The sequence below is a fragment of the Hyperoodon ampullatus genome (assembly GCF_949752795.1).
Source record: "Hyperoodon ampullatus genome assembly, chromosome: 5".
In the NCBI taxonomy this organism is placed as follows: Eukaryota; Metazoa; Chordata; class Mammalia; order Artiodactyla; family Ziphiidae; genus Hyperoodon; species Hyperoodon ampullatus.
The window spans coordinates 70821737-70842341 of record NC_136918.1 but is presented as its reverse complement, the minus strand read 5'-3'; the positions used below and the strand labels follow the sequence as shown (position 1 = coordinate 70842341).

General features: G+C 39.4%; 1 protein-coding gene across 2 annotated transcripts; it reads right to left on the bottom strand.

The window, feature by feature from the left end:
- Positions 1-208: 208 nt before the first annotated feature.
- On the bottom strand, positions 209-12815 carry CCNL1 (cyclin L1; the record flags this gene model as incomplete). Of its 2 annotated transcripts, XM_079705455.1 has the most annotated exons (11): positions 209-1024; positions 1664-1762; positions 1877-1988; positions 2237-2378; positions 2475-2579; positions 2705-2804; positions 4530-4594; positions 5634-5754; positions 11527-11636; positions 12145-12219; positions 12510-12815. In XM_079705455.1, the coding sequence occupies 11 exons, from the start codon at positions 12813-12815 to the stop codon at positions 676-678; spliced, it is 1584 nt and encodes a 527-aa protein (XP_079561581.1). In that variant the 3' UTR covers positions 209-675. The 2 variants fall into 2 exon arrangements, with proteins under 2 accessions (XP_079561581.1, XP_079561582.1); XM_079705456.1 differs by lacking the exons at positions 11527-11636; positions 12145-12219; positions 12510-12815 and adding an exon at positions 9724-9746.
- Positions 12816-20605: the final 7790 nt, after the last annotated feature.

Sequence of the window (20605 nt, the reverse complement as noted above, 5' to 3'; positions counted from 1 at the left end):
AATGTTACATTGTTGGGCCACACCCATTTGCTTTTTCCATATATAGAGATTTCTATGATAGCTCCCAATGCAGGTAAGAATTACATTTTAATAATCTCCAACTTTATGTAACGGAAGAAAGAACAGGTCTGTCAGAAAATCAGTACAGCCATTTTACTATTAAAATTTTTCTTTTTAATAATTTATTTAAATAAGATGTATGAAGCAGTTTAGAAAAACAAGATTTGTATTTTATTTCCTTGTAAAAATCTTTACACATGCAGACGAACCAGTGTTAAGAAAGTATTCACCATCATTTAAACAAATAACCACTTAAATAGAACAGTGTCTGCAGTTTCATCTGTATAAAAATAAGATACATTTTTACAGAATTCACGCTCCAGTTCTTATAGCAATAAACAATACACAACTATAATAATTACAATTGAACCTGACCATGGTTTTCAATTAGATACTGCTAGGGCATTTTATGTGCAAAAAAAAAAAAAAAAAAAAAAAAACCCAAACATAGTTCTTTTCAAAAGAGAATGTCCTCAGTGTTTCTAGAGATCTAGAGAATTTTAAGAAATCAAATCCTAATCAGTTTGCTTTTAATTCTTTGTTTCAATTATGAGTCCATACATCACACTGTAGATAGCCAAAATCAGAAGTTGATGCAGGCTCAAAGGAAGAAAGTCAGCGCCTGTGCCTGCCATGTCCTGAGCGACTGCCACCATGGTGCTTGCCTTTATGAGACCTCTCAAAGGAGCGAGATCTTTCACGCCTGTCCCTATGGTGTCCCCTTTCATGCCTGTGTTTCTTGACAGCGTCTGAGTGATCCCGAGACTTGCTCTGAGATCGAGAACGAGACTTTTTCCTTTTATGACCATGTCTATTTGAACTTTTTAAATCATCTCTGGTATGCTTGGCTTTAAGGTGAGGAGAACCATGATTATGATGTCTTCTTGGGCTTTCACTGTGACTGCGGGACCTGCTTCTTGATCTCGAGCTGTATGTTCCAGATCGACTCCGCCTATTATTATAACTTAGATAATAAAAATTTGAGGTTTAGATTCAGTTTCTACTGGGAACAGATTAGTTTTGGTGGTGCTCATCATAGCAGGTTCAAAACAAAACTATCGAATGGTGTCAGTAACAGGCCAGACTGAAGACTTTTATTGTATTTCCCCACCCCTCGCTACCTCTCCTCAAGCCCGTTTGCATATTAGACAAATCTTGAACAAATTTACTGCATGTCTATATTCCAAGGAGGGGAGTAATTAATTTTTAGTGCGCTAGATTGCTATTTATTGAATTATCTCCCACACGCTCAAAAGAACCACTGAAGAGCCACAAGTAGCTAGCCATCTAATTATAAAGCTAATTAGTGAAGATTCTTTGGCTATGACTGTCCTGATTATTGGTTATTAATTATTAAGTGGTCAGCCAGGCCCTACACTTCAAAAAACGTGGACAAAAACGGAACAGAATGCCATACATACACCACCACAAAAAAAGCCACATGCCTACAGAAGAGTATTTCCAAACTCATTTCTCACAATTTACCTCATATTAAAAGACTAAATCTAGCCTAACTTTGAAAACAGTCTATGTGCAATTTTTTTAAAAAGCCAGAACCTTTACTCCAAATAAGACTGCTTTCGCTAAGAGAGTATTTACTTACTGTCTTCTTGGAGTATGTGATCTAGAACGTGATCGTGTTCTTGACCTTGATCGACTTGCACTTCTGCTATTTCTACTTCTCTTGCTGTCTTTTCTTACACTTAAAAAAAAAAAAAAAACCCCACACAATATTTTAGTTGCATACTAAGTTATGTTAGAAATTAAAGACATAAAAAGATTCCTCAGGCCATTTTTCTAACTCAAGTATACTCACCCATTATAAGGGCTTTTGGAAGCCTGTTGTCTATCCTCAGGTTCTTTTTTGACTGTTTTCACATTAACAGAGATCGGCGACTTCTCTTCAGCTTTTACTTCTCTTGGTGATGCTGTTAAAAAAAAAAAAAAAAAAAAAAAACATAATAAGGCATGTTAACTATTAGATTTTGCAGAGGGCCAATTTTGTTTCTAAATGTGACTCCAAATACCATCCAAGTATCAGTCCTCAGTTGGCTGTCATGAGAGAAAACAGTAATAGCTTAACATCTTTGTTTCCATGCAACTGTTAAGTGCTAAAGCTTTCTAATAACTATACACCTTCAGTACTCAAGTCATTTCAATCCTGAATTAATCTTACATGGTTTAGAGGCTGGAGAAAATCCACCTAGGGTTGAAAGGGCTGGAGTTCCATCGGGATTCAATCCCTTTGCTTTTAATTTGGCTTCTTGTAAGGCCACTTTTCTTTTCTCTACTTCTTTTTCCAGCAATTCATAGTTTGGCTGTTGAAGAAAGTGAAGTTAGTACTTCTCTTTTACAGAAGTTTAGATTCTTAGCACTGACAAAATATTAACACAAACACTAGTAAACAGAATTACCTTTTTTCTGGTATAAAGCCTGAGCGTTTCTATGCAGATTTCCTGGATCTCCTCTTCGGTAGTACCAAAAAGAAGAAACCAATGAGGACGAGTTGGCAATGGAATCTAAACCATAAGAATAGAATAGTTTAGATGAAATTTTCACTGTTTTTATTAGGAGAACTGATACTTCTTGTGATTTATCCTGCAGGACTATAGAATATATATATCAGGCTATATATATAACCTACCTGAAGAGCTCTAGCTGCAAGGTAGATGCAAGCACATGCTATAGTCTCTGGTTGAAATCGAACAAATACATTGGTTCGAAGACTGTCATTCATGTAATTCCTGAAAAATATTTCAACCATAAGCTTTGCATGTAAATACACCAGTTCTTCTGAAGCTTACATAAAATTGGAGACTCAATCTACTTTATTCTTTTTTCTTCTCGTATTTTTATCTTCAATATTCTAGCATATAACAATTCTTAGCTCAAAAATCAGTAAGAGATAAGAATTTAACACTAGAATCATTCTTCATGTCTCCTATATATAAGCAAAGTCCTTTAAAATAATTCTTTATTATTCCAAATAGAACGTAAAGTTTTTTAAAAACATATTTCTATGAAAAGCAATGAAAGTCAGTTCTGACATGACTAGTTTCAGAAATAAACCACTCCAACAATACTTCAAGCCATTAATTACTGACCATCTCTCTCCTTTATCCACAATGAAAAGCAGTGTCAATCAAGTTCTTTCAAAAACTCAATACTGTGAGAGGGGTAAAAAAGGCATTTTCAGTAAGCACTCACCAAATTATATTTAGAAAGCTAAGTAAGCTACTTCAGAAAACCTGGGTTGGGAAGTGAAGAGCAAAAAACACATACAACAGCCTTGTTTACATACCTTTTTGTGACTAAGTATAAATAAAAGCAGTAACTACTTCAGTTAATAAATTACTGGACTTTTATATTAGTGAACCCTCCCCACAAAATTCCTAAAGTATTGAAGAAATTTTACAAATAGTTCAGAAGGTTAACTAAAAGACTATTTCTTAAAATTCCTTACCCATGAAAACTGCTAAAAATCTGTTTTATAGAACATATATTAAAAAATATCATGCATTTTATAAAAGTAATGAGACTTTTCTAGTATTACTAATATTTATTGAGCCCAAAAATAAGCATGGCAGTCATAAGTCCAGAACATAAGAATTACATCACTTAAGTACTGCACATCATCAACAGTCTTAAGACAGTAGTTGTGGCTGAACCACGAACTCGTTTTAACTTTAAATAAGTCAGCACTGCAAATCACACAAAGTAAATTCTAAAGTGCTATGTTAATATTAACATCTCTTAAAAATGAAGTACTTCTTTCTTCTAATACTATTGCCTCCAATAGCCCAGCAGCTATGAATTCATCAAGTATGGATGGTAACGGTGCCCACCTTAAGCTGCCGTCTCCTTTGGTAGAATTCATGCTATACATACCAAAAAAAATTAGAAATCTAGTCAAACTCCTAATAAAAATCATTTAATTCATAATGGCTGGACAACAAATCTATCAAAAATGAACTATTCATTTTGATAGTTACAGGTATACATTAAATACATAGGCATGTTGAAGAGTTACTTCTAGAAGCAAATATACAAATCCTTTGACACCCCGACAGAACTAGAAGATGCTGCCAGATGGATATGGACCACTTCAGTGAATCTCGGATGAGAGCTTGCACTGGATTGGCTGGAGAGCAGGGCAGCCAATCAGGCCATCCTGAGGTCATGGGCTGAAGTGCAGAGGGCAGAGTTCTATGACTTACCATCATGGACTACCCTTTAATTAAAGAGTAGAAAAAAGAACAAAGTTAAATTGAGTTCTCCATTAAAAGTAATTAGTCAAGCCAAGAAAACAGGAAGCAGAAATAAGCATTATTTACCTTTTCATTAAAAAACAAAAAAACAAAAAGCATCAAAACAAACTCATCTCATTATTTTGGAAAGGGAAAATGAAACTTACTTTATTTCTGCTTCTGTTTTCCTGGCTAGGAAAGAAATGTAAAAAAGCAACTTACCAGGCAGTTTGAACCAGGGTTTGATTACGTTCACATTCTAAGACTTGTAAATACATAACAATGATCTGAAGGACAAGGGAAAAAAACTCAGTTTAGCATACTGGTGGTTCTTTCACAGTACAGAGTTCAATGAACATTAAGTAACTGAAAATGTTAGATGCAAGTTTTAATTCTTCTATAAACTGTATAAATAATACAGACCAACTAAAATGTACCCGAGAGTCAATGTAGGTTATTATGCTACTAGAGTTCATACGGAGACATAATGTTCCAAAATTGTGCAGGAAAAAAATGGAAATTAAATCAGTTAAGAACAGTATCTAAGTTTCATGTGACAGGAACTGATTATTTCATTTAATTTCCCAAGGTAGAGAAACCCTAGAGACTGCTATGTTTTTAAAGTTACACAATGGGTATGATACATATTATGTATGTACAACTCAGAGTGGGTAAGTAATCAAACACTAATATTTCTACAGTGAAGCTTATCACACTGAAGTGTGATAAATTAAAAAACTCATATAAATGAGTTTACCTCAGTTCTGATCTTTCTGGACCTATATTATCATCACTCTCATTTTACAATTTTAGAGATGTGGAATCTGAGAAACAGATATCTGCCTAGGTCACACAGCTAATGGCAGAAACAAGTTTCTATGTGCAGATGGTCCTGCCCCCAGAGCACCTGTTCTCTTAACCATTGTGCTACGGCTTATGTTGAGCATATGGAAGCCAAGACACACTGAAGAAACCTAAGAACATTCAATAATGCTAATAGTGAGCAGCCACGCTCAGCATTTCACGATGCAGCAGGGTAGCATACTGTCAGATACTTCTGCAGATACACGTATTATTTATTCCTTGGCCAATATCTAAAAATCTCCGTTTTCTAGGTATGGAAACTGGGTTACCTCAGAAGCAAAAAGAACAAAATAAAGAGTAAAGATTTGAACCCAAGTCTTTTCAACTCCCATTTTACTGATAAATATCAATATCCCAAAAGTTGCTTTTTACAACCAAGTCTCAAATATAAATTCATGTAAAATAACATTTTAAGAAAACCCCTAATACTTACGAATGTTATTTCTGTATTCTACAACTCACCTTATGGGGATGCTTGACATGAACACAAAATCCCAACTCCTTTAGCACCCTCCTCTCTGCTTTGATAACTTGATTTTTGGTGTTAATGTAGTTCTGATCAAGGATCAGGGGGCTTGGAGTCCTATAGTTTGTAAGAAATAAAATCAAAACTGTTTTGCACATCCAAAAAATTTTATTTGTGGCATCTCCATTTTCCCTTCCAACCAACTATTGGCAACAGAAACCAGCTTTTTAAACTCCTGCAAACAAGTTAAAAGCATTAATCTTGTGCTGTCCAAGTTATGCTAATTAAATATATACTTTCTAGACTTAGTTCCTAGTTTACTAACAAAACCCTGCAATGAAAAAAATTCACTCTAATGCTCTTAGATACATCCTTGTTGATTTTTTTCATCCAGATATTTTAGGTATATATATTAGGTGATAGCCTGATTTATTTCCACAAACCTCATTAGTCTCCATAGACTCCAGAAACAAAACTAATGTGCTCTTGAAAATACGTATTATAAAGACCTCATAAGATTATAGTGATTTTACTCATTTTATAAAATATCAACTCTTGGCTAGTTTAAAGCCAAAATTAAAATTAGGGGAAAAAACAGTGGGTAGCTAATTCAGATTCCCCAAAATGGGCAATTTGTTTAAATAAACTGATCTAAGAATCTCTGTTAAAGAAAATAATCTGGAAACTATAGATTCAGCTCAATTACCAAAGAAATGTTTTAAAAATCAGATTTAAAATTCGAAGTGATCGATAAAAACCAGGCCAAAATCTGGTCAGAGTTGTCATTATTAGGTAGTAACTTTAGTATGCAATGGCAAAAGAGATGGGAAGACCAACCATAATGAAGAAACTAGAAGAGTACTCAAGGTCTCTGTGCCAGACTAAATTATGATAGCTTCAAAAGTTATGATGCAGAAGGCGACATATCAGTGGTTCAATGCTTTGGGAAAAAATGCTTTCAATTAAAACATCTTTAAGTCTTAAAATTGAAAACTAATTTCTTAATGAGAAGTCCGTCAGGACTTAGACTTTCACTTTAAAGCCTATAAAATGTCCCAATGTCCTTCATTTGAGACATTCTTAGATCCAACCAACAAACAATAATTTTTATTAAGACCCTGATAAGGTGTGTATCTGGGTAGAACAATTAAATACTTTTCCCCAAACTCAATTCATTTTCAGCCAAAAGATTCAGGAGTTCTTGCTCTGGGCAGAACACAACATTTTAAAAAGACAGTCATTCTGAACATTGCCCCCACTTATAACTCATTTTACCATGCACACCAAATCCAGAAAAATTTAAGCCCATGTTAGCCAAAACCCTAGATATCCATTTGAAGATCAGAAAACAATCTGAAATAAGCTACATTACCCTGTAGCGATATGCTACCAGAGTAAAAACAATCAGCTACCATATTTATTTTCCATTCTTCCTCCTATTTCAAATTATAAAACTGGAATGCTTAAACTATTTTTAGTTATTCTATACTATACGATTTCTATCAAGTTGGATATAAGACAAAAGTTGGCAAAGCTAACAAGATGGAAAATAGCATGTTAACAACATTTAAAATGGCCTTCACTCAGTTCAGTTCTTCTTACAGCTTTGAGAAATGCGGCCACCAATTGGGGAGGGAGCTGATTTCTAACATAAAAACATAATAATGAACCCATTTTTATCAGGACAAATAGGCTACAAGTTCATTCTTCTTTGGAAAAAAATCAAATTTAACTCAAATGAAAACATATTCCAAAGATCTTAAGGTTTATGATTTTTCAGATGTTAAAACAGAAAATTTGGAAAAAAAGTCAAATCTACTTAAGACTTTTTAACCGATGGACTAGTTATCTGATGGCCCCTTCATCAGGCATTCATTAGGAGACAGAATACCTCTGGTGTTATAGTTGCGCATCACCTTAACCCTTAACGTGCAACTCAAACAGTAAACTGCACCATTAGAATCCTTATAAATTATAAAAGCAGTTTTGTCTCATTTTTTCCCACTTATGTTGAACAAATTCATTATACCTCTTACTAAACTTGCTTTAAGAGTTGATTTCAAATTCTGTTAAAATTAATTTTCTTGCAATCAACCAACTAAACATCTGAATTATGGCTATTAGTCCCAAATCAGGTTTAATCATTAATTCTGCTTACGTGAATTACTTCCCATCCTTTCTACCACAATCTTTACTTTCCCATTTTTTTGTGTCAAAATCCCAACATTAAACCAATTAAGGAAACCAAACTACTATCTACTATATATAATTCCACTAAGTACACAGCTTATTGCTTAGGCCTTAACTACTACCTGTAGTCTTCAAAGTTAACTTTGTAGGTGTATAATCTGATACCTTCTTTTTGTTCAGAACTGGTTTTACCTCACAAATCAAAGGCTCGATGAATATATAATTTACACTACTTACAAAGACTATTTCGTATCAGAAGTAGAAAAACGTGTCCCCATATAACAGCAGTAAGAAAAGATTCAAACTGCCTAAGCAAATGGTTTCTTTAAAGTATCAATTAGTACCTTACATGGTAACAAGTACATCAAATTGAATTAAGGCTTACTAGAATTTCTTCCTCCCCAATTAGGTAAACTTTCCTTTCCAATAAAAGTTTGAAGAGGGGCTTCCCTGGTGGCGCAGTGGTTGAGAGTCCGCCTGCCGATGCAGGGGACACGGGTTTGTGAAGATCCCACATGCCGCGGAGCGGCTGGGCCCGTGAGCCATGGCGGCTGAGCCTGCGCATCCGGAGCCTGTGCTCCGCAACAGGAGAGGCCACAGCAGTGAGAGGCCCGCGTACCGCCAAAAAAAAAAAAAAAAAAATTGAAGAGGTAACATTTTTAAATGTTTTTAAAAGAAACCATCTGTTCAGAAAACAATTTTCATTATCAAAAAAATACCCAAACCTAACTCTACCTACCTCCTCCGCTTTTAACTTGGTCAGATTTTTCAGATTAATTTATATGAAAAGAACAATTTTCAAATTTTAGTCTTAGTATGAAATTCTGGGTTCTGATCATTTGACGTTTAGTATCTGGTCTCTCAGAATAGCTATTTTTCCTTCAGCATGACCTTGAAATACAACCACAACAACAAATTTAGGAGAAGATCCAAACATGGTTTGTCTCACTGACGTAGTACAAAGGACCAAGAAAACGAAGAACAAGTTCTTTAACAGACTATACTTAAACGAGATCAGTTTACAAGAAGGCAGACTGCTACTCAACCTACATAAATTTGTAATTCCTACCTCAAAAGGACGTTCTTTCTTTGGCAGTGTTTAAACAGTTTTCGAGCCACCAAAATAAACTGCAGAGGAAGGCTGGACTAAATGACAGGAGCTCTTCCCTTCCAACTCTAATCTATGATCTATATGCATGTTGAAAATACCACACCATATTCACCAATGAGTGGGTTGCACCAGGCTTCGAATATTTGTCTTCTTTTAGAGAAGCCTAATAGTATGAAGATAGGTGCCTTAAAACTACATAAAACTCTTAAATTGCTGGGAGTATGCTACATCTCAAAAGCAAATTATAATTGGAAACTACTGAAACAAAAAAGCAATCTTACTTTTTTAAATTCAGCCATTTATTCTGAGCTTAAAAAACCATTCTCAAACTACAAAAAATTGAAGAGAGAGAAAAAAAAAATCCAGGATGGGGCTTGGGCATTAGTTCTTCCTAAAAGCTCCTCTGGTGATTCTAATATGTAGTCAGGACTTAAATACAGTGACCTAAAGTCTACAAAAACGATGCCTCTGTTATTACCAAGGTCACATTTCAATTTAAAGCTATTCATAAACCAAATTAAAATAAATAGCACCAGTAAGACAGAATAATATATACTTTACCTAACTAAAGTGTGATATTGATAGCACTTTCTAATAACATTAACCTATGCAAAAAATTACTAAACTATAGTTCTAATAACTTGGACAGCAAAGACAAACGCTTATAACAAGAAACAGGAGTTTTTCTAAATGGTTCACCAGTGGCCAACCTGTTAGTCCCCGATTCCAGTGACCTATTCTCAGAGCACTGGCTTCTCCTTGGGGATTTTCGATACTTCACTCACTGTTGCCATGACGACAGCTTCATCGCTATGTACCACTCCACATCACCCAGGCTTTGGTAAATGTAGCTGGTCGCTGTATAGTCGGTTGCAAGGGAAAAAAGAGTTGAAGTTAATAACATATACAAGCTACCTGTCTGAGTAAACTTGTAATATGCACAGAACACTTTTACATCCTGCCTTAAAAAAAAAGACTTCCATGCAATTAACAACTCCTTTTAAATTTCATGCTATAATCAGACTTCTAAGATTGAGACACAATCAATTTCTCTGCGATAATGACCAAAAGAAAAGGAAAAAAATAAAAAACCACAGTTACATCAGACACGACAGTCAAATCAGGTGAGATGTTTTAAATTCCAAGGTTTTTATAGTTAAGAGGACCTACTCTGAAATCAAGGAAGACTACTCAAAGAAAAATTTCAAAGTACATAATACTAAATGATAATAGTTAGCTCAATGGTCCAAAGAATACTAACAAAACTATTTGCTTTAAGCAAACACAGAATCCTTTGATGAAAGGTACAAAACCTTTTTATTAGTGTCATTTTGTTTAAACACCCTGAAGAATCACCTAGATCTAAATACAAGTTTTAGCTCAGACCATGCTAAATAACAATTTGAAAACTTCCCAATTTTCAGGGATTCCTCACTAAGAAGCTAAAAGACATTTTTAAATGAAAACTAAAAAAATTAGTCTATCCCTGGAAATGGTTACGGTTAATGAGAAAAGATGGCAGAATAAAGAATGTAGAAAACTGAAAAATGCTGTGAAAACTATCTGGGTAGCAATGTTTCAGATTTTAAGATTACTACTGGCTTGTCTCTGAATAATTCCATTACTGCCAACTTACAGACTCAGCAAATAAAGACCACTCACGTAAGATACTAATTGGGTACTAACCGTTACCCAACCCCAAAACGACTTAAAATCCTTTTGTAACTAACTTCCTTTCAAATTCAGTTCAAGTTTATCTAACATCACAACAATTCCTTAAAAAGTGAACACGAGAACTAATCTACACCAAATATATTCTTTTGTAGCATGTACTAGAGATCATCTATAGACAAAAGCACCGCAACTGAAACTTTTTGGTACTGCCTCACACGAACACATAAAGTGTTAGCAGGTATCCACGACACCTAAAAGACAACACTATTTTGGTCTCTATTTTCTTATAAGATCAGATAAATGGGCCTTATCTAAATGCAACCCACTCACTGACACTGTCATCTGACCAAAACAAAATACCTGTTTAATCCCTTTGACTCCAAACTTTATCATCCTGCAGTCCTTTCAGATCCGGTATTATAGGATATATCGTAGTTCAATGTTGAGAAGTATTCTAACAAAAGCCAACCTCAATTGGTAAGGAATTAACTGGGACTTCCCATGGAAAAACAATCTACACAAAATTTTGCCACAGTATTAACTTGAACTGCAGTGTTTACACTTCCAGCCTTCAGTCTTCCAGAGAAGGGAGGAGAAAAATAACTTACAGAATACACTCACACTTGAGTCAAACGTATTCCCTTTCTTGTTTAATCTTAAACCACAGGACTGGCTTCACAGCACTGTTAGGATTGTCCATAAACGCAACTGCCTCTACAAACTTTAGATAACTGGTTAATTGTGATTTTTCAAGTTAAGTATCAGCGTGTTCCTATGAGAATTTTTAACACCTAAATTAAAGTCGGTTTTCCCTTGCATCGGTTTTAACTTGAGAGGAAAGAATGTTTTGATCTGATGATTGGTGCACAGCACAGTAGTATCAAGAGATCTGTGTTCAATAATGCCAATCTTACCTTTTTCCTCTTAACTGGCGTAGATGGTGAAATACATTAATCACATCTCTTATTCTTCTAGGTGCTTCCTCAATTTTTGATGCAAGATTAATACATGCCATGGCAACAATCTGAAAGAACCATGATCCAATAAAAAGTTGTTAGATTATGGCACTACAGAGTACTGCTAGAAAAAAGTGCCCCTCTCAAAGTCTAAGGAACTTATCCTGTTGAAAAAACTTTAGGACACAGCTGAGAACTTTAGGACCTTTGGTGAAATGAAATCGCAGTTGACATTTCTAGGCCATAGGCTTACCGGCTATGCTAGCGTAACGCTTTCTTTTTATTGCTTAATCCCCCTTAATTGTGAATCCAGAGCCAAGCTCAATCTCACAGCAATTTTGCATTTGGTTGAAAATTCTAATTCGTGATAACAGGGCACCTGGGCTCAGGATCCATCTTCTGGTTCTAAAACACTTTCCTAAAGTCCCTGCTTCCCGGTGGGTGAGAGCTAGGTACAAAGGCCTGAAACTAACCACTCCCTTTCTGGAAAAACTGGCTGCTGACACCACCTCCGCCCTCCTTCCCATTTCCGGATGAAAAAAAAAATCCCCTTTCACCCGCCCCCGCTCTGCTTACCTCGAAACTGTGCTTGACGAAAGATTTGGAATAGAAAAAACGATGAAACAACACCTGCCCCGTTGCCATCGCCACCTGCAGACAAGAGAAGAACGGAAGCGCAGGGGTCAGGCGGGCCCGCACCAGGCGCCGCCGCCATTTTGTGCCGCCGCCGCTCGCTCCCCTCCCCCTCCCCACCGCGAACAGCTCCCGTCCCCGTCCTCCCGTCGCCCGGCGCCCTCCCGCTCTCGACATGCCCGGGCTCCGACTGGGACCCGCGGCTAGAGAGCCCCAAGGGGGCACCCCCAACCCGGCCGGGACCTGGCGGTACCGGGACGCAGCGGAGAGGGAGGCGCAGCAGGTCGGCCCGGGGCCGGAGCACTGACCTGCGGCAGCCGAAGGAGAATGCCGGCGGCCTGGATGAGCTCGCAGCCCAGGATGCGCAAGTCCGTCTCGCTGGGCAGGTCGAGCCCGTCCTGCATGGACGGAGTGGGCGAGAGCCGCTCCTCCGGAATCAGCGAGTGGTCGATGGTGAGCGAAACTTCCGAGTACAGGCGGTCGCCGATTAGGATCCCTCCCGTCGTGGTCGTCGTTGTGGTCGTCGTGCCGGAGCTGGAGCCGCCTGCGCTCGGGGCGGCCGACGAGGCGGTGGCGGCGGCAGCGGTCGCGGTGGGGTGAGGCCCGGACGCCATGGTCTCAGCGAGCTGCACGCACGCCCAACGCAGCCGGAACCCGGAGAGAGACTAACCAGCGTCCTCGGCGCGACGGATATTCCCGTGACCGCCGGGTTCTGGGCCGCTTCACGCAGCGTGCGCTTCCGCCCTGACGTCACCACGCCCCTCCGGCGTGCGCCAACTAGTCCCTTCAGGCCTCGACTCCGCCCGCGGCGCCCCAACCCTACGCTGGCCCGGGAGCGGCGGGGCGCTCGGGTGATCTGGGTTCCCTCTCCGCTGGGCCTCCAGAGTGGTCGAGGAGGTGATCTATTTTCTAAAACAAGCCCAAGCCGCCTCGTTTGTAATATTTTTAACCACAAGTATAATAAGGGAGGCTAACAAGATAGCTTTACAAGATACCTTATCACCAAGTTCGAGTCTGCAAAATTTACTGTAACCCCTGCGCGTTGACAACTTGTCTAGAACGTGCGTCCCTGTGCTCCCGTCTCTCTTCCTCTCCTAACTTTTCGCATTTAGGTGGCGCAGTTTCGGCGAGCACAAAGGGTCGACCTTCTCCCACATTGGCGGGTGGAAGTGGCTACTCCGATGTCGTGTACGGACGAACTTGTAATTTAAAGTGACCCGCAAGGAATCTGGAGAAGAGTGCTTTACAGTATTTTTAGAAAACAGGAATGTGAACTACTTCGGCTCAAAAAAAAAAAAAAAAAAAAAAAAAAAACCTCCCCGATGAGCGTGTGGTTCACAGGGGTTTCGAAGTAAGGCGAAGGCTTCGTATTGACTGGGAGGGCGGCTGCTTTAGCAGCTTCGCTTGCGAAACTCGGGCCTGAGCCAGTGACAACGCCACAGCTTTCGCTAATCTGGAAAATCCCTAGTTTCCAAAAATAGTCTTAGGGCGAGACTTCACAGAGGTAATTTGATTATGCCTGGGGTCTATGTATTCCTGCGTGGTTACTCCAATTAGGTAGTATGGGAGAAATAAAATCTCCTTTGTATACATATTTTTCCCTCTGTGATATTAGCAGTTCTCCAAATTTCCTCAAAATTGAAGTAAAAACAATGATACTGATCCAGACTACTAGAAGCTAGAGTGAGGAAAAGGAGTAGATCTTGATTTAGTCCAGCCATTTTTCGTCCCTTGCCTGAACCTCGGAGACGTCCAGGGATGAGCAGTCCCATTGCCTTTCTATTACATAGCTCAGTTTTAAGGCTTAGTTTAATTATAGAAAATTGAAGCCTGGATCTATAGAACAAAGGGAGTTTGAATACATTGAAATATTTGTCAGTGATGTCACTAAAGCAAAACATATTCAAGGGACTTCCCTGGTGGTCCACTGGGTAAGAATCTGCCTTCCAATGCAGGGGACGAGGGTGAGGAACTAAGATCCCACGTGCTGCAGGGCAACTAAGCCCGTGCGCACTACAGCCCGAGCCGTAACTACAGAGCCTGTGAGCCTTCACGCTCTGGAGCCTGTGCGCCATAGCTAGAGAGAAGCCTGCGCGCCACAACGAAAGATCCTGCATGCCACAACGAAGATCCCGTGTGCCACAGCTAAGACCCGATACAGCCAAAAAAAAAAAAAAAAATTCAAAAACCTCATTTTTTAAAAAGCATTAAATCAACCTTACATCAGTATTTCTGAACTCTGGCTGCCCATAAGGATCTTCAGAGGAGCTTTTATTTATTTTTGGTCGAGCCACGGTGGCTTGTGGGATCTTAGTTCCCTGATCAGGGATTGAACCCAGGCCCTTGGTAGTGAAAGCACAGAGTCCTAACCACTAGACTGCCAGGGAATTCCCCAGAGGAGCTTTTTAAAACATACTGATGCCTGAGCCTTACTTGTAGGGGTTGGTTTTATTGATTTGGGGTGGGCCCAGCCAGTGGTTGAATTTTGCCCATCCTCCAGATATTGGAATGTTCAGCCAGGATTGAGAAACATTGCTCCAATAGAGATACCTGATCTCTCTGCATGTCATGTTCACCTTTCTGACTAGGCTGCTTCCAGGGAAACTTCCCTCTCCAAAATTCAGCAGGGATTTAAAATGCTTTAACAAACTTTGAAATCTTTAAAAACTAATTGATGATATGCTATTTTCCTGGTCCTGATCATCTAGTATGGTTGTGTAAGATAGTATCAGTGGGGAAAGCTTCAATTATTTCAAAATAAAAAGGGGAAAAAAAAAACCTAATTGGTGATATGCTTCATTAAAACATTGAGCTTCAGTGAAGTCACCACCTATATTTGTAATGACTTGAGAGTAATATAATTTATTTTTAATTTCTTAATGGAACATTTTTCTAATATTTAGAGGGTCTCCCACCATGCCTCTCCAACAGGTTGATTTGGTGTTGTCTTGATATATTTTATATATTTTTTAAATCTCTAGGTCTATGATTAATCTAAAAAGTTCACAAGCATAGGAGTGAGAAGTTCTGGGAGAAGGAGGGGTGACTTGCTCTACTCCTGATATCTTTTCCCAGCGGACCTCCCTGTTCCCCACACCTCCCGTGTCTGGCAATCACTTCCAGAAGTGCAGAACCACCCAAACTGTTCCACAACTTTGTGCCCATTTCCCACTCCCTTCTGACTGTACCCCAAATTATATCCAATAGACATGACTATTTTCACTGTTCCTCCCTTCAGGCTCAACAACGGTGGTAGAGGAAGTGGGCCAACATTTTATATGCTTAGCATTAACTCATTAAACTGTGACGTTATTGATACTTATAATTTTAACTTAAAAACAAAATTCACGACTAATCCAGCAGATGGAAAGTAATGGGTCTAGTGGCTCTGCTCCACAAGGCTGTCTAAGGACCGGAGTTGAAAAACACTTTCGACTATCCTTTTAAGAGCCAAATTCCAGGGCTTCCCTGGTGGCGTAGTGGTTGAGAGTCTGCCTGCTAATGCAAGGGACACAGGTTCAAGCCCTGGTCTGGGAGGATCCCACATGCTGCGGAGCAACTAGGCCCGTGAGCCACAACTACTGAGCCTGCGCGTCTGGAGCCTGTGCTCCGCAACAAGAGAGGCCACGATAGTGAGAGGCCCGTGCACCGCGATGAAGAGTGGCCCCTGCTTGCCACAACTAGAGAAAGCCCTCGCACAGAAACAAAGACCCAACACAGCAAAAACTAATTAATTAATAAAAACTCCTACCCCCAACATTAAAAAAAAAAGCGCTCTACTTTAAAAAAAAAAAGTCAAATTCCAGAAAAATCATGGTTTGAAAAGGTTGTTACATTATTTCTGAGTTATTCTGAAGAAAGTTGCTTTTCCATGTACCTACTTCCAAAACATCAACATTAAAATGTGGAAAGACTAAGACCTATTCAGAGTTATAAAGGATCCAGAATTGGGAGGGGTAAAGCATATGTTTTAATTGCATAAAAGCTTTAGTAGCAATGAGTTCAGACAAGTGAGACTGTTCCATTAAGAAGGTAAATGAATATGAAAAATATATATATGTATAACTGAATCACTTTGCTGTACAGCAGAAATTAACACAACATTGTAAATCAACTACATTTCAATAAAATAATTTTTTTAAAAAGAAGGTAAATGACTGAGTTGTCATTCGAAATAAAAATAGAATGGTAAGTCTATAATATATTTTGTATTTTCTTTCTCAACAAACAGAGGTCCTAGTACTAGTATATCCTGAGTTCACCCATGCCTAAAAGGAAATCAATGATAATTAAAGCTGCATTTTTACTTACCAAGACCTGCAGGCTTCAGATGATGACTGAAGAGAAAAATGGAATTATCTGTGACCTCCTGGGGGCTGCTGAAGAATCATATTCCTGATACTTAAATCAGTTCTCATTCCATTAGTCTCTGCAGCCTCTCAGGGGAGCATGTTTTTCATTAATTTTTTTTTTTTCTTTTTTGTGGTACGCAGGCCTCTCACTGCCATGGCCTCTCTCGTTGTGGAGCACAGGCTCCGGACGTGCAGGCTCAGCGGCCATGGCTCACGGGCCCCCAGCCGCTCTGCGGCATGTGGGATCTTCCCGGACCGGGGCACGAACCCGTGTCCCCTGCATCAGCAGGCGGACTCTCAACCACTGCGCCACCAGGGAAGCCCTTTCATTAATATTTAAACGTTCAGGTTCTTTAATCCTAAAATTACAATTGGCATAATTTCATTAATTTCTTCAGCAATTAGTTAGACCAGCAGAATTTAATAACACAACAGTGTAATTTAGGCTAAGGACAAATGAAATGTAAGTCCCCCGCCTAGATGGAGGTACACTCTTAATAAAGGGAATGGTACACACACAGACAAATGTCAAGGTGACTAGTAAGTGCAAAAAGCAGTCAGAGAAGGTGTAAGTCATTATGGTTAATGTCAACAGGGAGCACTTAGAACCTTAAGAAGTTGCTCATCGAGTTTCTATTTATGGCAGAAATCAGAGACTAACTGACTTTACACATGAACTATTCATGTAGTTACATGACTTTTTCATTTAGTCCTGTGGCAGTTATATGACAATGCATTCTGGTCTGGTTGCTCTCATCATTAGAAATAGTCATTCTGGGGGATTCCCTAGTGGTCCAGTGGTTGGGACTGAACATGATTTATATGTAATTAACACTTAGGCATATACTGCTTGGTAAATCTCATAATAGCACTGGCCTGGGCATTCTGCTGCTGGCTCTGCAGAGAACTAGTTCTGACACTTAACCACTGTTTTCTCATTTCTTAAAGTGAGGGAGTCCAATTGGACCCCTTGCAGGTCTAAAATTCTTTGACTCTGGTCATCCAGACATCTTGAACCTCAGACTCATCTTTGGTTATTTCTTCTTTATTGTATTTTAGTCGCTAAGTCCTGTTGTTCCTTCCTTCAAGAAAGAAAACTGTTCTTGAATCTGCCTGTTCTATTCTACTATTTCTGTTGTTATCTCATGCCTGGACCATCACAGTAGCTTTCTAAATGGTCTTCTTGCCTACAGTCTCTCCCATCCCTCGTTCATCCTGGGACATCTCTAAATTGCTCTTGAAATATTTTTACTTCTTCCACTTCCTCAAAAAAAAATGTTGAAGATAAAAGATAGAGATCAAACACCTTTCAGCAATTGAGGCTTTCCACAATCTTAACTTACTTTGTCACTCATTTCCTTATCCCATTACCACCTCATCTTATTCCCCTCTATGTCTCAACTTGAACCAAGACCTAGCATTTATGACCTTTAGTATATATTTTGACACATGATTCCATACTATCATGCATTGTTGTTACTTGATTAGTTCATGGGTGAATTCACTGACTCCTTAAAAATAGGACGATTTTTGCATTTATTTGCACTCTCTACAGAACCTGATAGATACTGTGTATATGGTAGATACATAATCAGAACTTGTGGACTGAATTGCATGTTTTTCTCCAAGGGCCTTCCATAGGCAGCCTGGTCTTGCCTTCTCCTTTCCATCCAGAAGTCAGTTCCATCTTCAAGTGCCTGTCCTATCACCACAGCCCTCTCTCCCTAACGGAGAGCTACAGGTCCCAATTTATCCTGTTATTTTTGCAGCACTTTGTAGCAGATCAGCCATGTTTCCACTTCTGCTCTATTCTGTGTCCTCACAGTGGGCTACTTAAATAGCCCACAACCTCTGTTCTGTATAGGCCTGGACTGCAGAACAGGAGGCCTGTTGGAATTGCTACACCCAGAGAGTTGCAATGGGGGGACAGGAGCTCACAGAAACAATATAGTGAAGTCGTTTGGCGATTGAGTATGGACCAAAGCTCTGAGACAGTTTTTGGAGGTATTTCCAGAAACTGGGCACGTGTGACCAAGAGTTAAGGCCAATGCCAATTTGATAAACTGAACTGTAAAGATAACAAAACCACAGGTTTGCTTTTGGAGCTAGATTAAAGTTAGTATCTACTCTCATCTCTTTTACTCAAGGAAGGAAATTAAGGTCCAAAGATGAGGCTGCAAATAGCTACTCAGTAAATATCTGCTGATTGCAAATAATCCAGTCAAGCTGGTCCTTGGATAGATTTATTCTTTATGGTACTTCATGTCAAAAATTGGCCAACCAGTCTTAGTTTTAGTCAGCAGTTCAAGAGTAAGAAGAGCTTATTGGCATGACTTCCAAACAGACCACATCAAAGGAGTGTGACCCTGCCAACACCTGGGTTTTGGCCCACTGAAACTGATTTAGGGCTTCTAACTTGCAGAACTGTAAGATAATATAAATTTGTGTTGTTTAAGCCACTAAATTTGTTGTAATTTTAAACAGCAGTTATAGAAAACCAGTGCAGTGAGAGTTGCCATTTCCTGATATTCTTTAAGAAGTGTTTCTCAAACTTTAAGGTGTATACAAATTACCTGGGTGGAGACTGAGAGCCCCATTTCCAAAAAAACTCCTAAGTGATGCTGATACTGCTAGTCTAAGAGCTATACTGAGTGGCAAGGCTTTAAAGCACATTAGATGATTTTATCTCTTTCAATAATCTCAGTATGGAGCAAGTGGAACCCAATGGCTGAAAGTATTGGAGGCTCTGTAGTTGACTTACTGGGAAAAAAAAATCCTGTCACTCAATAGCCACGCAAATATAGGCAAATTATTATTATTATTTATTAATTTATTTATTTTTTGGCTGCATTGGGTCTTCGTTGCTGCACGTGGGCTTTCTCTAGTTGCAGGGAGCAGGGGCTACTCTTCATTGTGATGTGCGGGCTTCTCATTGCGGTGGCTTCTCTTGCTGTGGAGCCGGGCTCTAGGCGCACAGGCTTCAGTAGTTGTGGTGTGTGGGCTTCAGTAGTTGTGGCATGCAGGCTCAGTAGTTGTGGCTTGCGGGCTCCAGAGCGCAGGCTCAGTAGTTGTACAGCACAGGCTTAGTTGCTCTGCAGCATGTGGAATCTTCCTGGACCAGGGCTCAAACCCATGTCATCTGCATTGGCAGGTGGATTCTTAACCACTGCACCACCAGGAAGTCCCATGAATTGTTTACTGTTAGATTCAACAGACATAAAGTTCTGTCAAATTGCCAAAACAAGTTTTAGACTCACTCAGTTTCTGTACTTATTAAGGACCGTAACAAACAGTTCAGAGTTTGGTGACAGTCCATGGGCCACTCTTTGAGTGATATTACTCTTTGAATTTTTTAATAATGAATATATTACTTGTATAATTGCAATTAATTGTTCTAAAAAATCCAATTCAGTCTGATAATAATAGGTATGAGGTACAGAAACGGTTCCAAGGATGGAGTACTTTTACAGACAAAGAAGGTGGCAAAAAGGAGGTGACATGTGATCTGGCTTTTAAAGGCTACACAGGCATTTGTCAGAAGGATAACTGTGGAAGAGCATTTTAGGCAGAGGAAAAACAGGGGCCAGGGCAGGGAGGTATGAGATTGCTGGGTGTGTTGAGAAATACAGTGGACACCTGTTGTTTCAGCCTGCCCAGCATTCAGTCTCCCTTCTTTCATTTTCCCTGGGGGACCCACAACTTCTCCGTTCTCGCTGTAGGTGGCTGAAGTGGGGCTGACCCCTTCCCCACTTCCTCCCGGTGACTGGTTCAGGACAACAGCCAAGTTCAGGGCTTTGGCTGTACTCCTGGCCAGGGAAGGGGAGAGAGGTGCTTGTTGCTGCTGGGACTGCTGAAAGGAGGACATAAGCCTGGAGCTGCAGAAGAAGAACCAGTTTGAGAATGAAGTCAGCAGAGAAAAAGAGCAGAGACCAGAGATGGAAACCCAACCCAAGACTTCATATGGGCCCCTCCCTGTAGTCATAGCCTGTATGCTACCCCTGGGATTTTCAGTTATGTGAACAGATAACTTTCTTTTTATTCATTTCATCTTA